General features: G+C 36.6%; 1 protein-coding gene across 1 annotated transcript in view; it reads right to left on the bottom strand.

The window, feature by feature from the left end:
• The window catches only part of LOC134540160 (probable ATP-dependent RNA helicase DHX34), a 45,180-nt gene that overhangs the window by 3,293 nt on the left and 23,624 nt on the right, over positions 1–18,263 (bottom strand). Inside the window, exons 12-18 of the mRNA XM_063382705.1 lie at positions 15,745–16,005; positions 13,394–13,510; positions 11,379–11,554; positions 9,344–9,454; positions 6,711–6,832; positions 2,585–2,861; positions 281–414 (exon numbers count right to left, since the gene is read on the bottom strand). Of these exons, the coding sequence (XP_063238775.1) occupies positions 281–414; positions 2,585–2,861; positions 6,711–6,832; positions 9,344–9,454; positions 11,379–11,554; positions 13,394–13,510; positions 15,745–16,005 (1,198 nt within the window). The remainder of the gene's footprint in view (positions 1–280; positions 415–2,584; positions 2,862–6,710; positions 6,833–9,343; positions 9,455–11,378; positions 11,555–13,393; positions 13,511–15,744; positions 16,006–18,263) is intronic.

Below are 18,263 nucleotides of genomic sequence, written 5' to 3'. Positions count from 1 at the left end.
CCAATGGCTAGAAACATTGGTAATTTCTATGAAAGTAGTTTAGGGATTTCCCATTGGATGCTACCATTAATTAAATCCAACTTCACCTAATTAATCCTTCGAGCTGGATAGAACACGAGCTAAAGAAGGGTGACAGGGTATAAAAAAAAAGATATTTTTAGGTGTTCTAAAGTGGCCCATAAATGCTGCAAAGGATTGATAAGAATAGAGGATTTGTTTCCATCCCCCGTAGTCTTTCACATGAGACAGAGAGAGAGATCGATAACCGCCTTCATCTTACCGTCCTCTGCTTCTTGTGCGTCCTGGCAGGCGTGCCTGTGCTGGAGCTGCTCGAACATGCTGAAGCTCGCCACCAGCTCGCACTTCGGACAACGCCAAGTTTCGTACTCCACTTCCTCCCCTCTGCTCTCCAGGCTGCAAGCACAACATACAGGAATAAGAGTGCATCTGTGTTAGTTAACACTGTACACATACCTGTGCGCAAGTATCAGCTATGGCCTTACAGTCTGGGCCATTGGGAGAAGCCGAGGGCCTGGTGCAAATACAGTATCCACCCGTAAATAACGTGACTCTGACTGTAATGTGATCGGAAATCACAATTCAAGTTCCGTGTTTTAATTGCATAATCATCGCACCGTTACCTCGCATGAAAATCGCATCATGTTTTTGGTCCCATTGTTAGATTACAAGCGTTTTGTGAAGGTAGTAAACATGAAAGGATAAAGACTGTGCAACAGCAATCCGTTTTCAAGTTGCTGTCAGGCAGCTTGGTAGTTATAAGTGGGAAAATACAGTTACATATTACATTTACAGTAGAACTCGTTTAAGATGTACCCGCACGATACGAATCCAATATGCTGAAAAGATTCGGTCCTACCATTTTCTCAATAAGATAATACTTTATTTGTGTACCATGCCTGAAGTTGCCCATAAACTTCAATTCCCGTATAAAAGATGTATTTTAAAGTTAAAACCTATTATTCGTTTGGAAATTAATGCTTAGTTATTTAATTAACAGAAATACATAGTTGTCTGATGTATAAATTTTCTTTTACAGGCATTTTCAAACATTATAACCTTTATTGTTTGTCTTTGTTGCCGCTATGTACTGCACATAAAAATGTATCCAGTGCTAGTTGGCATCATTCATGTTTGGTTATGTTGATTCCCGTATAAAGTGGGCGCACGTCATCATTATTGATAACTTGCCGATTGCATGAAAAGCGCCTGCTCTGTCTAGTGCAGAGTAAACTATATTTGATAGCCAGCACTATTTCATGGTTCGTGTATACTACGACGATAGTTATTCGTTAGTTCCGGCTCACATTCGGGTCACGGTTTTCTTTTCTATTTTAAGTTGAACAAAATATGTTTTTGTTGCATGATGTATCAATTTAAATTGTTTGACTTTTTTTGTATACTCTACTTATTAATTAAAAGTACTTTTTATAAATGTGTTTTGTTTTTATGAATAACTACCTCAAAATATAATGCTTTTCTCGCTTAAAATAACAACCCTACTTTTTAAACTTGATTTTAGTATAAAATGTGTAACAATTATGCAATAATTATTTAAATTATTATATTTATTTTATATTTAGTAGATCATTTCTGGTGCCATTTTCCTTGGTAGAGTGATCTACATGGTTTCTTTTGAAACACCAAGCTGCAGTTAGAAAAAAAATTGTGTTTTCTGACTGTAGTTCAAATGTGGCGGCCATTCAGAAAGCAAAGAATATGGTGATGTGTGGTGGTCGTTTGGTGAAGTGAAGTGAAGTGAAGAGAAGCATAAACAAGCCAGTGACAAACTCCAGTTGCACCTCTCTTTCATCCTGCATCTCTCATCTGTCACGCCTGTGAGAGCATCTAGTTATTCGATTAAGTTGTTTCTAATGGCAAGATACATGTTTGCCATTATAATGCCACCTCTACTTTTAGTTTCCACAGTTGTGGTAAAAATCATAGCATTATATTCAGGAAAACACAATATATTTGTTGGGCCCCAACCTTATACTATTTAATATAAGACTTTTCAAACCCCACAATTAAAAAAAAAATCTAGACTGTAAACGTTACAGTGTGTATCACAATACTTATTACTTATAATGTTTCAGTGTGTATCACAATACTTATAAGGTTTCCTATGAATTAAGAAAGTTATTAGCTACGGACTTGTAATTTTTGTCCTCTCAAGATCAACCCAAGCATAAAAAAAAAAAAAAAAAAAACTGTAATTATTCCTTATCCCGTATTCAACTTCATCTCTTGATCCTGATGGCATGAACAAGTATTTATTGATCCTGTGGAATACATATGATGCATGATGTTATAATTTAGTACGTCGAAAGATCCTGAACATTACAAAAACTCTAATATACAACAATACAAATTGTCAGGTTTTATGGAAATTTTTTCTTTCATATAAATTTTAAAATTATAATTACATCGTAAGTTTTTGTCACGTCAAGGACCTTTCGATGTACTAAATTAAAACAGCAAGTACCATGTACCACAGGATCAAGTGCCCCCCCCCCCTCCCCCCCCCTGGTGCTTGGGCGCTGGGGCCCTCCGGGTCGCGTCTCACCAGTCGAAGGTGAGGTAGCTGGCGAGCTGGACGCCGCCCTTGATCGGGTGCGGGCACAGCTCCCAGGACTCGTGGAAGGGGTTGGGGCCGACGGGCCAGCAGCCGTCTCCCCGCCCGGTCCCCGCGTGGAGCCCCTTCAGGTCGGCGGGCAGCAGCCGCTTCAAGGTGTACACCACCTCCGTGTGCATGAACCGGGGCAGGTCCTCGGACAGCTCCCGCTCCAGCCTCGCCGTCGCGATCGCGCTCGTCGCTTTGTTCTCCACGCTGGGCACCGAGTCTATAGCCCGTCCCACTCTTAGATTGCAGTACACAGCTTATGGCGCGCGCTGTTGCCAAATCTCTAACACATTACGAATTTCAGGAGATGTGTCTCTTTGTAATTTGGATCGAACAAGAAGCATTTTAAGAAATATTATCGTAATTTATAATATTTTATACTATTACACGTATAAATTTGTAATAATGCCACTTTTATTTAAATTTCAAATAAAAACTACCTATTGTAGACGAAAATTTCTTATAGTTTTCTTTTATGTTCTAAAAATCACACACACACACACACACACACACACACACACACAGATATATATATATATATATATATATATATATATATATATATATATATATATAAAATCACATTTTCATGGGCCCGATAAATGCCATATTTTTGGACAAGTCATGTCCAAAATGATAAATAAAATACGGTAATGGAAATTCTCGGCCGAGTAGTTATGGGGAAAATCCGAACAATTGGGTCGAAATGGGGAAGGTTTTTTTGAAAAAACAGAAAAATCGCAAGAACTTCCATAATATGAATAATATCGCATCCGTTTTAACGTATGATAACTCGGAGTACCTAATGCCAAAAAATGTTTTCTAAATAAATTTTTGATACCACCAGCCATAACTGCATGGGTTCAAAAAATATTTTCACCGGACAAAAAAACGTTTCTGCCTTAGTAGACACCTTATCAAATCTGTTTAAATTGTTTGTAAATATTATAATTATTTTCCAAAATTTGTCAAAAACAATGTTTGATAAGATGCTTGGTGTTGAGAAGGATAGAAAAATAATTCAAAATTTTGTACCATCATCGCTATTAAATTCCTTCGTATTTATTTGATACATTTTACACATTATGTACAAGATTCGATTAAAATATATTTTGTAACAACCATTACTGCAAGGGGAAGAAAAAAATATGGTTTTAAGGATATAAAAATCCCTTTTTGTTCTAATGTAAAGAAATATAATCATCAAAATCTTCCTGTGCCTTTAGGCTGTGCCGATAAGGAATTTTTTTGAACTTTAACTTACAACAAGAATCTGTTCACACACATTTCATTCATATAAATTTATACGATAAATGTAACGTTAACTTGATTAAGAAATTAATAACATCACATACCTTTTAATCACTATCGTTACCGCTGACCAATGTTGATACCCCTTCCATAAGAGTAGCACAGAGCTGACACGAAGAATGGCAAGCTTCCTTAATTGCATTGCACACACTCATATTTTTTGAAAAATACTCAAATACATTTACCACAATCTTGCGCTCCCTCCCGCGTAGCCTACCGATATAATTTCTTTTCGGTGTTCTAACTTCCATATTTTATATGTACGTAATAAAAATAAATGTAGAAAATAAAATCACGTATGTTAATATATAATTTGTTTGTCAAAATTATAACTGTAACGAGTCACCGGACACAAGGCGTTGCTTCGTTGCGAGACGCGATACTAACTGGCAGGCTGTTTTCAGAAATGCGTGTCTAAGGAAATACATGGTTGACTAAGGAAGCCATGCATTTGAAATTGCTTGCAGGACAGAACCCCACTTATCTAAACACATGACCCTGTTTCCTCTTACGACGGCAGCTTGTGAGAGAAACCTCTATTGCTGCGCGCTCTTGTACTGATAAGACACATCTTTAACAGCTATTTCCACGGAAACTGTAGAAGCAATTGAGATGGAGCTGCTTTTAAAAACTAATTCAATTCACTGTGAAGATTTTTCACGCTTTCGTCCCCCATCTATCTTTAATATAAAAAAAGTTTTCCGCTGGTCAACTTTTTGATGTGTCAGTTTGTGAGAAAATGCATTTCAATATATTAAAAAAATTATTTAAGTGAAACCTGTATAGTTTTTGTCTTAAAATTTGTTCGGTGGCGTCCTAAGGCATTAATTTAATAATAAAAAAAATCTGAATGAAATACACATTTAGGTTATTTTGTTTTGATGTGAAACATCTCGGAATACTTAAAAACAGTTCGCAGTGAATAAGTTATGTTTTTTAATTTTTTCGGACACTTAAAATATTCTTAAGTATTCAAAATAAGCATTGACTGATGCGTATTTTGATGCTATACAATATGAAAAAAAGCTTGGTCCAAAAATCAAAATTTTAATTTCATTTGATATTTGGCAACAACGCACGAAGAAACAAGGACAGCGCTAACGGCAATCGGCGTGTGTTAGAGAGAGAGAGAATGCGCCCATTTACTTCCACACTGCAATCTAAGAGTGGGTTGCTCTATAGACCCCAACGGTGTTCACACTCCTCTACTCCAGATCGGTGACGGCCAACCACACTCTCTTCCACGGCCAGAGATTATCTCAGCATCTAATCCAAGGGCCTAGCGCATACACGAAGTAGTTGAACCTTGTCCATCCGGACTAACTGAGACCAAAGGCAATCTGGCCAATCAAAATTCCACATAACCCCGGTAATATGGGTAAAAAGCAAAATACAATTTTTTTTAAATAAGCAGACTTATCATTTACTACGATAAAAAAAAAAACTTGTTTTGAAACAAAATTAGATTGTATACATGCCCTTTATTGTTTACAAGTAATTGAAAACAATTAAAATAACTTTTCACATAATTTCTTAAAAAAAGAATTCGTCAACTTCCTTCTGTTTCAAACATGTACGGCGTTTATGGTCAGGTACATTATCACGTGTAGAATACAATTATCACTTTTATGTGAACATTAATTAAAATGTCTACAAATCTTATCTGGATTATCCAGGGATCCTGGTCAGCAAGGGCCGGATAAACGAGATTTTACAGTAATATTAAAATTCATTCAACCATTTTTTAACGTCGCATTATTCTGTAGAATAATCAATAAATACAATGTGTGGCATGTGATGAAGAAATAAAAAATAATTCTGTTAAAAATAGTATCAAGTATTTACAAAAAAAATAATAAAATCTAAATTTAAGGAGAATAACCATGAAATGATATATACACTAAGAAGTTAACTCTTCAAAAATATCTAGTGTTTAGTTTTGTACGTATAAAGTAATTACACTCGCAGTAATGTCTATATATCAGGTTTAAGTGTATGTAACTACACCTGACAATCATCGGATATACTTTTGGAAATACTACTAGTCGAATTTGGTTTTTAAAACAGACTATTTTGGTGTTATTGTATCAACTTTTATAAAAGCAGTTTTGTAATATTTACTTTTCCAAAATATTCTTAAAATTAATATGCTGCATTTTTACAACAAAATAATTTGTAATAAACTGGTTTAAAACAGATACATTCAGAACAATACAAAAAAATTAAGAGAGCATTAGTGGTTTAAAAAAGTGAGTCAATAAGAAATGCACAATTAAATTAATATTTCTGATCCATGCCTTTTAGTAAAAATTTTTTTGTCTGTGAAATGACATTCCTTGAATTTCAAACATTAAAAAGATTTACTTTTTTAATGATTTGGTTAAATGCTACTCACTACTGGCTCGCTGCAGGAAAGGTTTTGATGGAGATTAGAAACTGACGAAAACTAGCTTCTACCGCGCAGCTTAGGTTCCCCGCCTCCCTTCTTTGTGACAGAGAGGGGAGTGACGGAAATTCTCTGTCGCAAAGAAGGGAAGGATGGGGGAACCTAAGCTGCGCGGTAAAAGCTGGTTTTCGTCAGCTTCTAATCTCCATCAAAACCTTTCCTACAGCGAGCCAGTAGTAATTCCACGTCATTGCATTTCAGGTGTTAATGCAGCACTTTTGACGTGCTTTCCAGTCGCGAGTTACGACGTTATGCTGCTGGAAACGGTAAATAGTCACGGAGGTAGGTTTGAGACGAGCGCCTGACGCCTACCTTGCAGGCGTAGCTTGAGGAGCTGCTCCCACTTGTTGCGCAGCCTGGCGGCCTTCAGGAGCAAGGTCATGGCTGCCTCTGGCACCGGGAACTCCAGCTGCAGCCACGAGTCGCATACGAGCCTGCAACGACCCACGCACGGGGGGTGAACACGCACAACATCAACCAGCACGAGCCCGACGTAGGTTTACCGATATCAGCCGTGCTCAGGGTGTCCACAAGGGAAAAAAAATATTTCGTACCAACTTAGGCGAGAAAAAAGTACAAGAATATAATTTGTTATGGTTTTTAACAATAATTTAGGAAGTTATTATGACACTGCAATGCTCGAACTTAAATATCACACACCGCACGCACACACACACACACACACACACATTCCATAGTTTTTAAAAATAACTACGCTTAATAATAAAACATATTGGAGTTACTATAATATGATTATATCAACGAAAAATGTACTAGATCTGAGCGTAAATGTACTTGACCACTAAAAAAGTACCAGATCTAGCACCCTGGCCGTGCTGCTGAGTTCTGAGGTTTAAATACTGCCGATTTAGTCACCCAGTTACGAAACAACGGAGTGTTATTTATCCACTACGGAATCAAAAAAAAACTTTACGATGCTTCTGAAATACAGTGTGCACCTTCGATACCGTTCAATAAATACAGCTCATGTAACTAGAAGGTAAACCTTTTGAAAGTAGCCTAATTAACACAAATGTAAATCCTTAAACTTGTTTTTAGCTTTTTAAATATTAAGTGGGTTTGCAAAATGAATAGTTTTTTTATTATTATTTAAGGAGCGAGTGCTAACTGTTCTTAGAGTAGTATTTGGTGTTAACCTGTTAACATAATTACATTTGTTTTGAATGTGTTTTTTTTTTTACTGCTCGAATATGATTACTGCGTGGCAGTTGGCAGCATTGTATCAAGAAGGCCAGGCATATTGCAAATTACATGGAATTGTATGGAAAATGTGGATTCCTCTACTAACCAAAGTACAACATTCACTGAAATTGATTATGAAACCATTAAAGGCTTGTGGGAAATTAAAAAGGTACCAATTGACTAAGCAGTTTTCTTAGAAATTCTTTTTCACTAGAATAAATCTTTTTTAAAGAAATAGAACCTCAAGCCAATGTTTGCTAATAGTGTTTTCATGCTTCAATTTTACTAAGCCATTTTTTAGTATGTTCACTGTTCTTGAATTATTTTACTAGCATTCATTACATTGTGGGTAGTAAAAAAAAAAAGTGAAATTATTACCTATGAATCATAATCAAGTTTAACACATTTCTGAGTGAATTTTTGTGTTGAAGAGATACGGAAAATCAACACAAGTGAAAAAATATTTATTATGTACAGTTGAACGGTTTAACACCTGTCATATGTATTTTCATAGACTTCTATTAAAAATTTCATACCTGGTATATTTTTAAAATTTTTTTATTAGAAGATTACGGATGATGTCTAAACTCAACCAGGTAGTACTCAAAAAATATGACTGAGTACAGAACCAATATTAAAAAATAATACATATAGAAATAACCTACTGAAAAGCACAAAACGTTGTTTAAACATACTCACCATATAGCTCAGGTAGCAGGCAAGAAGATGCCAATAACTGATAAGTAGAGACAAGATTTTATAGCTTTATTTTCAGTCCAATTTCGTTTTTAAAACAGGAGATTTTGGTGTTATTGTTTTTATTTTTATGAAATCTGTTTATTACAAAAGATAACATATTACTGAACAAATATGATACTTTAATGTTCAATGATGCTAATTTCCCCCAAAAAAAGTGTCATTTTGACTGAAACATGATGCACTCTTTTAATATGATTTGTAATAAGCATGTCTTAACTTTTCGGAACAAATGAAATAAATCTGTTAAAGTATTTCTGTGTTAAATAAATTACTTTGTAATTGAATATTTAACGTTTAGAAGTTCACGTATTTGTCTTAAGAGTCAGGTTTTGATCGAAAATTCTGATCAGTTCATAATTTTACCTGGTTGCATTTTGGTAATGGTACATTAATTTTACCTAGTTGCATTTTGGTAATTTGTGGTACATTAATTTTACCTAGTTGCATTTTGGTAATTGGTGGTACATTAATTTTACCTAGATGCATTTTGGTAATTTGTGGTACATTACATTAATTTTACCTAGTCACATTTTGGTAATTTGTGGTACATTAATTTTACCTAGTTGCATTTTGGTAATTTGTGGTACATTAATTTTACCTAGTTGCATTTTGGTAATTTGTGGTACATTAACTTTACCTAGTTGCATTTTGGTAATTTGTGGTACATTAATTTTACCTAGTTGCATTTTGGTAATTTGTGGTACATTAACTTTACCTAGTTGCATTTTGGTAATTTGTGGTACATTAACTTTACCTAGTTGCATTTTGGTAATTTGTGGTACATTAACTTTACCTAGTTGCATTTTGGTAATTTGTGGTACATTAATTTTACCTAGTTGCATTTTGGTAATTAGTGGTTCATTCACTTGAATTTTGGTGTTTGAGTGGTGTGTTGACATGATTTTCGGCGTTGTTTCAGTTAGATGGGCAATTCACGAAATAATCTTGCCCCTACTGATAAGGATGTCGCAAGCAAGGCTCACCGAGAGAAGTCCACGTTGGTGTCAATGCTCTGGGCAAACAGCAAGAGCGTCTGGGCGGCCGGCATCCGCATCGTGGTCACCAAGTAGGGTTTCGTCGTCTCCAACAAGGACCTGTTTGAACATCAGAGCACGATGATGCTAAATCATCAGTCTGGCTCATGGAGACAATTATTTTTTTTTTTTCCTGACCTAAATTAAATTAAGCGTATTTGGGAGGGGTCTGGGTTAGGGATAGACTCTAAGTGCGTCTCAGGCTGAAGCCTATACGCTCTAACCATGCAGGGTTTAAGCCATGCGGGAGAGGGAGCACGCATCGTGTGCTAGGATGGGGATTGGCCGGCCATGGGCAGCGATTGGCACCATGACTAACTCCCCTCACTGACTATTCTAGACTATAAACTAGATAAGTTGGGCCCAGGTAAAACCTGCATAGACACAGGGAAAACCCTGGGCGCTTACATGCGGGATGCAAAATTTCATGCATTGTTGGCAAGCAGGTTGATTACAGGAAACAGAAGGATGGTTCCGGAAGAAGAGCTGGACAGAGTACAAAAGAGTCTACCATGCGGGGGGTTGGGGGCTATGGAGACACTCCTTGATTAAAGATAGAATAAAGGTACATATCTGAAGTGAATCCCAGTAACCTAAACACGATGTAATTAATCTACGTGCTAGTTAGAGCAGATGTGTAATGATAAAAGTGGGAAAAAGTTTTCTTAATATTGTTTTTCAACACAGTTTTCAAGCCATATTCAAACAAACATTTGTATGTTTAATTTTACATTAATAGTTACAAAAACCTAAAAAAATAATTTATACTTCAAAATTTTTTGGGATTTTTTTGCGTGGAATTTGAAGAATGCTTTTTTGTCCCTTGGAGAAATTTATTACGTATATGGAAAAAATAAGGTTCAGTTAAATTTTTTTTAAATCCAGTGTCCAAAAATAAGATTTTATGTTATTTTGACAAGTTTTGTTGGTATTGTTTTTATTTTTAAAGTATTGTGCACTAATACATAATTACTAAAATAACAGAACAACAAATAGTGTTACCATTCGAACTACTAAACCTACATAACCTGTTTAAGCAGTGGGGGAAAAAAAAAAAATGATTATGTGGTTTAACTTTGCTTCTGGTGCCAAAATATTTTAAAATTCAATTTTGTTTTTTTGTCACTGTCTTACTGCTTTCATTTAATTTACAATGAAAAAAAAAACCATACAGAGAATATAAAAATTTTGTTTTAACTATTGTACAATATTATAGGTTATTAAATAAAAGTTTGAACTAAAGACTTAAGAAATAAATTCTATACTTTAGTAGATAAGGAGAGGTAACTGAGTTGAATTTTGCTGCATCTTGTGTTTCGATTTGCGTTTCAGCATTTCAGTGCCATGCAGTGTATTTGACTTCAATTTCACTTTTATTTTGGTTTTTATCAGTATTCACCTTTATGAATGAAATGACCCTTAGCCTCAATTTGGAGCATTGCATGTATTTAGAAACATATGAAATATTGAGAATAAAAAAAGGGGGTTGTCTGTAAAGTCGGTTTACGGAAGATAATTTTACGTGATAACGGCATAAGAAAAAATTGATGAAAAATTGCATACTTTTTAATTTTCAAATATTATTTACAGTTTTTTGCAAATATAATTTTAATAATTTGTTTAAATATAATCACGAACAATTAGTTATAGAAATAAACTGAAATAAAATCAATGTCAATAGATAAATAGTTAAAAAAGAAATGACCAAATTGGACGGATAAATCAAAATTTTTTAAATTGCTGCTTTTAAAAAGCCCCCCTTAACCTGTTTGATATTATAGAAGATTTTCTCGCACGGTGGCTGGCCGGTTCTCGAACGCTCGGCTCAGGCGGAACTGGCACAACGAGTCGTGCTTTTCCGTGCGTGCAGCCGGCGTTCGTCGATTTATAAGACGTCATCACGTTGAAAAAAAATTTTTCTTTGATTTTTGAAATTCGGAATGCTTGCGCGGGCCTGTCCGACGAAGCTACTGCGTCCACTCACATGTAGCACAGCAGCTGGTGGCGCGAGCTGACGGGCAGCTTGGAGCCGAAGCCGTCCGGCACGACGATGTCCGACTCCTCCAGCTGCAGCACCTGCGGGTGGTTGCCGAAGAACCCGGTCGGGTGGAGGGCCACGTACGCCTTGCCCGGCGTGTGGAACAGCTGCTCCGACACCGACTGCGAAACATTCGAGAAACTGTCCGCGTCACGCACGGGCAGCGTGCCGACGCAAACATACAGACAGACAGGGAGACGAGATCGCACGGCGAGTCATGATGACCGACATGACACCGCTGAGAACGTCAATACGACACATGCGAGTTAACTAATGTTTGTGGTGCTTACGTCTTGGGTGCGAAAATAAGGCGACTTCCAATTTTCTCATTTCTCGTTTATGTAAAAATGGTCGCTTTATATTCGGACCAATATTTACATCAAATATAAAATAGACAACAATTATTTAATATTATTACATATGAAATAGAAATTCATGTCCTCAATAACTCTTAAAAATACTAAGTGAACTTTTTTTTTGTGGTTTCATTCAGAATAATATCTTGTATAAACTAAATATATGAAAACCCGATATTGTTCAGTGTGGTAACATATAAAAAAATATATATATATTTCAACTATTCGACTTCGAAACTATTTGCATTCTATTCGAAAATTTTACTATTCGATTCGAAAATATTCGACCATCAAAATCCACTATTTGCACACCCCTAGAGATTACACGGCGAGTTGTGAGAACCGACATCACACCGCACATGCGAGTTAATGTACCATCCAGTACCAAAACTTGACCAGGAACATGAGATCAATAAGCGTTTTGACAAAAACTTCAATAAAATTAGAAAAAAACTGAACATTTTGTCATGGTGAAGTCCTCGACTGGGAAAAAAAAATTAATATTGTATTGATTGAACTTGCAGGTCTTGCATCAGTGACATGCTTTTACATTAATGATGGCACATGTTTCAAACACAAAAATTTCCGATTAATTTTAATTTTTCAGAGTAGTTCAGTTCTAGACATGCTCATTACTAATGGTTTTACTTTATAAGTGTATCAAGTGTCAATCAAAATAAGACTATTTTGGTGAAATAAGTACCAAGAAATATTTCAGTTTCATTTTGTTGTATAATATCCATTTTTTTAACGAATAAAGACAATACACAAAAATAAAAACAATAACACCGAAATCTACTGATTTAAAAATTAATTTGTCCTATTGATAAAACCTAAAAAACCCTGTCTCTACGATATTGGCTGATATCCATCCTTAACTTTTCGCATTTCCTATGAAATTGCTTCCAACCGATACACGTCAAAAAAGTACAAATTCATCCATTCCCCTAAAGAACTCAGGTTCATTACATGGGTTTGGGAAAACACAACATACTGATTTAATGAACGATATGCTAAAAATAAAGAGACTAAAGACGAAGGCTACATACAAACAGTTAATCCGTAACTGCGTACCACGAGATTTCATGCTTTCAGTATGTGCTACGATTATACATAAAAATTTGCCCAAAGGTTCATTAACTATTAAACAGAATTTGTTTAGGGGAAAAAAAATTGTGTTACATTATAAATATGTTCAAACATGATTCAATGATTTTCAATAAAATTGGGAAGTCATTGAGGTTTATTCTAAGTCAGTAACTTATCCGAGAAATGAGTAATTTGGGCGCCTGCTGCCTCCCTTGGATAAGATAGCTGGTTCTCAGGTTCCCTACTCCGAAAATTTCATTTTATTCAAAGTCGGTAACTTATCCGAGAAATAGGTGATCGGCGTGCCTGGTAGTTCTTGGTCTTGGCGCAAAGACACTACCAGTGTAGGAAAACAAGAAAATCGCTAATCCTGATTATCCTAGTAAGGATAACGGGTCTAACTGTTTAAAATATCGAATTGTGCAAAAACCACGAACCATTAGAAACCAAAATAATTTGGCACGCCACCACCTCAGCGCCGGAAAGCGCACTTCGACGCACGCGAACGACTCTCACCTTGGAGTGGTTGAACTCATCGGCCACCGCCAGCTGAGGGTACAGCCCGGCACACAGGATCACCTTCAGCATCATGACGTCCTTGTAGCTGCAGGCCGTCGCACCGGACACCAGGCTCTGTCGGGGCACGTCACCGGCCGAAATAGCAAGGGGGGGTCCCCACATTCTGGAGAGTCTGGGGAATGATCAGGGGAGTCGGAAATGGTTCAGCGAAAGCTTTGAATATATATATATACTGTATATAAGTGGCGAGTGGATAGGATTTACTCTACGTCTTTTCAGGGGCGTATGATGAGCAGCTTGGGAACTTCACCACTGCAGGGCGCTGCCGTAACGCCCTGTATCGTCTTAGGTTGTTATTTACACGTTAGAGCGCAGCACTGTCGCCCGCTGTCATTCCCCGCACCCCCCACCCATCATTCACTGCAGCTGAAGGTCGTTCAACGGGAGGGGGAAGGGGTGTTTGAAGAGTTCGACACTTGTCCGCTAGGGTCCACCACAAATAGATGCCCTAGAGATGGTGGCGATTGCGGCGGTAAATTAACCAACTACCTCAAACCGTATTAGAAATTTTAACCTGGGCTGGCGACTTCTATACAGTATACGAGGGTTATTTTTTTTTCAACCTCCGATCGGCTGTAATAAAAAAACGGGAATGAATTGGGAAATTATTTTAATGTCAAAAGAAACGTACATCTTTACTCTATTTTTCCACATAATCACCGTGCAGATTGAGGCATTTGTCGTACCGATGCACCAGCTTTCCAATACCCTTTGCATAAAATGATGCCTCCTGCCTATTCAGCCACGTTTTAACACACAACACTCATTCGGCGATGGATTTCTGCTGCAGTGTGCCCTTCTGCCTGTAAGAAACGGATGACCACGCAGCTCGCATTTCGCCGTACAGTTTATCGTTGCAGCCATGTTGACATTTCCATAACCAAGCTTCAACTGAGGTGTGAGTTGGCCGCTCCACATGGTTGGTGGAAGGGGGTAAACACTACGAGACGTGTCGATTCGTGTACGAGCGATTAGGGTATCGATGCCATGGAGAAATGAAACTGTAATCTCACTGCAGGGCACTGTTAAAACGTGGCTGAATAGACAGGAGGCATCATTTTATGCAGAGGGTATTGGAAAGCTGGTGCATCGGTACGGCAAATGCCTCAATCTGCACGGTGATTATGTGGAAAAATAGAGTAAAGATGTACGTTTCTTTTGACATTAAAATAATTTCCCAATTCATTCCAGTTTTTTTATTACAGCCGATCGGAGGTTGAAAAAAAAAATAACCCTCGTATATATTCAAAGGCAAAAGTCAGGGAATCCAATCGAAATCCTGGGAAAAAAAATCGTGGAAAATACACCAGTGGTAGAGTGATTTGGATGGCAAAAAAGTAATGCTCCGGGCTGCATTCTTCCAGACTGGGAAAGTTTTTTTTTTTTTCAGATGGTATTTGAATGCATACTACAAAATTACTGTATATGAAAGGTACTGTTTTGAACTAGCCCACCTATAGTGATCTTGGAGGTTGTTTTTTTTTATTATTATTTCTTTCAGAAAAATTGTGAAATTAGTAAACTATGAAATTAAAAATATATACATTACGAAAATCTGAAATTTCGAATCTTGGTCACGGATAGTCAGGTAAATTTTATTACTGAATTGTATGGCCAACCTGAATAGGTAATTAATAATTTTTGTTTATAAAATTTTGCATTTCATTTCATAATTTTTTTTTAGTTTACCTTAAATGTTAACCGAGTAATTTATAGAATGAACTACTAATAAACTCAATTTAATGACTATCACTGCCACCGCAGACATCTGCAGTTATAAATTGTACATTTATACTACGTACTGTTATTAGAGTCTTTCTTTACCAAAAAAAAAAAGTAATAAATTAAAAAAAAATCAATAATATCTTAAAGACAAAAAAGTTGCATTATGTTGAATAAGTGTACAGCATAAAATTTTCACGTCAAATTAGATATGACACATATTTTATTTTAAAAGGCAATTCAGGACGTGATAAGAAGTTCTGTATTACAGCATATTGGTTTTTAACATTTCCTGCCTACAAAGCTATTATTGTAAGAAGCTTATGTCACAGCAAACTTAGTATAAGTAGGGACAATATTATGTAGCAAATTGCGATAAAACCGAAATAATACCGGAAAAGCATGTCAAAAGACCACATGACACCGAAATTAAGTTATGACATGGAATTAAGTATCATACAACCAAAACTTAATTCAAAACTTTTTTTTTTAAGCGTTCTTTTAACTTAAACCTTAAACTGAGTAGGATCACGCGGTACAAAGTCGTAGTCGTCGTCGCCACGCACCCTGACTTGGGAGCTGTCGTTGCTGAGGCGGAACTCCACGTCCTTGATGTCGACCTCGCCGGCGCGCCCGTCGCGCTCCTCGTCGCCCTCCATGCAAGCCTCCCACACGTCCGGCCTTAGGGTCTTCCTGCGCTGCGGGGCGGCGTCCCGGTGCGAGCGCTTCAGGGCGCGCAGCGCCTGCAGCTCGCCGTGCCGAAGGGCGCGCTCCGCGCTGCTCATCTGCTCCGGGGGCACCGCGTCGCTCCTCAGCAGGCCCGCGTCCTGGGCACACGGCCGTCCGTCCGTCCGTCAGGACTGCGGGGGATAGCGCTTCTTGGGTCGTGAACCCCGTGTGAACCAGGTGCAATGCAGTAAGTTACAGGCCCGGGGACAAATAATTCGGCCTGGAACCCCCTTCCTCATTTAATGCACAAACTTTTCCAACTTCTCAATTTTTTTTCAAAAAATCTAAAAAAATTCCGTAAACGTTTCCCTGGCCTCGAGTGCAAACGTGATCTTGTGCGTACCGTACAACTTGGCACGTTTGCCTTTTAAATTCTAATTGACAATCTTGAAATCAACGGGCCCCTCGCCCCTGCCCTTCTCCCTCCAGAAGAGACAGTACGAAAGTTGAACATAAAGCAGGACTTTTAACACCTCTAACGGACTTTTTTTTTTTTGGCTTCCGTGGTATTAAAACGCGTGATGACTACGCAAACGCTGATGGTCAAACACCAATACAATGTAGTGAGAAAATGTGAAATGGGAAAATGCGCAGATTCGTTTCAGAACAGGCCACAATCGGAAAAAGTTACACGCTCTTAGCTACTTATACTATCCGAAGGACTCTGGGGCCAATGAGGAGAGACCCTCGGCCAAAGAAGTATATCGAACTGCAAGCTTCCCAGTTGAGACGTATCACAGGTCAGTAACCAATGAGCAGAGAACATTTTCCCGAATGTGCGGAGGACTATAAATGCTTTCCTAGACGTCACTGAAACTGCAAATTTTTCTGGTCTCCAGCAGCGGCTATCATTATCCACGGATGTTCGTTAATTGTGAAAAAAATTTTATTCAGTATGCGTGAATAATGTTATATTAAATTCAACCTTTCAACTCAAATTATTATTATTATTATTATTATTATTATTATTATTCATTTTTACTATTTATTACCAGTAGATTCACTAACTGGAACACAGTGGGGTGCTTTTTTAAGATATTATCAAAATGATAATCCTTCTACTCATATCTGTCAGTAAAATATTTATAACTATTGACACCATGCACCCCACACTTTTTTTACAATACAATCCATTTTTTTCTTTTTTACACTATTCTTAAATCAAATTTAAAAAATTTATTTTCTATTTTTTAGTTGAATTTTTTATAAAAGCATGTTTTTTTTAATTTATAACTATTATTTTTCATTTTTTAATTGGATTTTCTATAAAGGCGTGTTTTTTAAGTTTTTTAAACCATTATTTATTTTTCATTTTTTAGTTGGGTTTTCTGTATTACATAAATTTACTATTAAAGTGAGTATGAGTAGATATTGGCTGCTTTTAAAATATATATCAGATATAGCATGTTGAAGTACTGTAGTACACAATATTTTCAATATCCTACTATGAAAATTAATGATTTTTGATGAAATTGGGAAGTCATTGTTGTTTATTCTAAGTCAGGAACTTATCCGAGAAATGAGTAATTTGGGCGCCTGCTGCCACCCTTGGATGAGATAGCTGGTTCTCAGGTTCCCTCTCCGAAAATTTCATTGTATTCAAAGTCGGTAACTTATCCGAGAAATAGGTGATCGGCGCGCCTGGTAGTTTCCCTTCTTGGTCTTGGTGCTAAGACACTACCAGTGTAGGAAAACAAAAAAATCGCTAATCCTGATTATCCTAGTAAGGATAACGGGTCTGTTTAAAATATTGAATTGTCATCGGTCCTTGATAAGTATGCCGAATTTCGAATTAATCCGACGTTTTGAAAGGGGTCAAAATCATGTAGAAAGTTTCTGTTACATACTAACATACATAAGTATGAAGCAAATAAAATAAAAGCATGTTAAAAACAGCTTGCTTGGTTGTTAACATGACACTACTGTAATGAAATTTATATTGAATATAATTTTTATCATTATGAATTTTTTAATATTGTTATATTTTCAATTTAAACATTTATATAAAAAAAGCATAAAACCAAAATCATATATTAAAAACAGATACGTGTTAATAGTTAATAGTCATTTAACTTCCTCTTTATGTACAGTTAACAGAAATAATGATCTTATCTTTAGGCTAATAACCAACTTTAATAAATTTGATAAAGACTTTAATTATTTTCCTAAGTTCTTAACGATCATGTGTGTTTTAGTTCTGTTTTGTCTAAATTGTAACATTTGAATTTTGTTTTATTGTCTAGGTTGTGTGTGTTTTGTTTTTATATTGTAATGTATTGTATTGTTTTGTGTTTTTCATTTATGTTGTTTATTATTGCGAGTGTATTCGTGTCTAATTGTGTGCCTACCATCGAAG

Source organism: Bacillus rossius, chromosome 16 (assembly GCF_032445375.1).
Source record: "Bacillus rossius redtenbacheri isolate Brsri chromosome 16, Brsri_v3, whole genome shotgun sequence".
NCBI classification, from domain to species: Eukaryota; Metazoa; Arthropoda; class Insecta; order Phasmatodea; family Bacillidae; genus Bacillus; species Bacillus rossius.
Note: the sequence above shows the minus strand (reverse complement) of the source record. Positions and strands in the feature narration are given on the sequence as shown.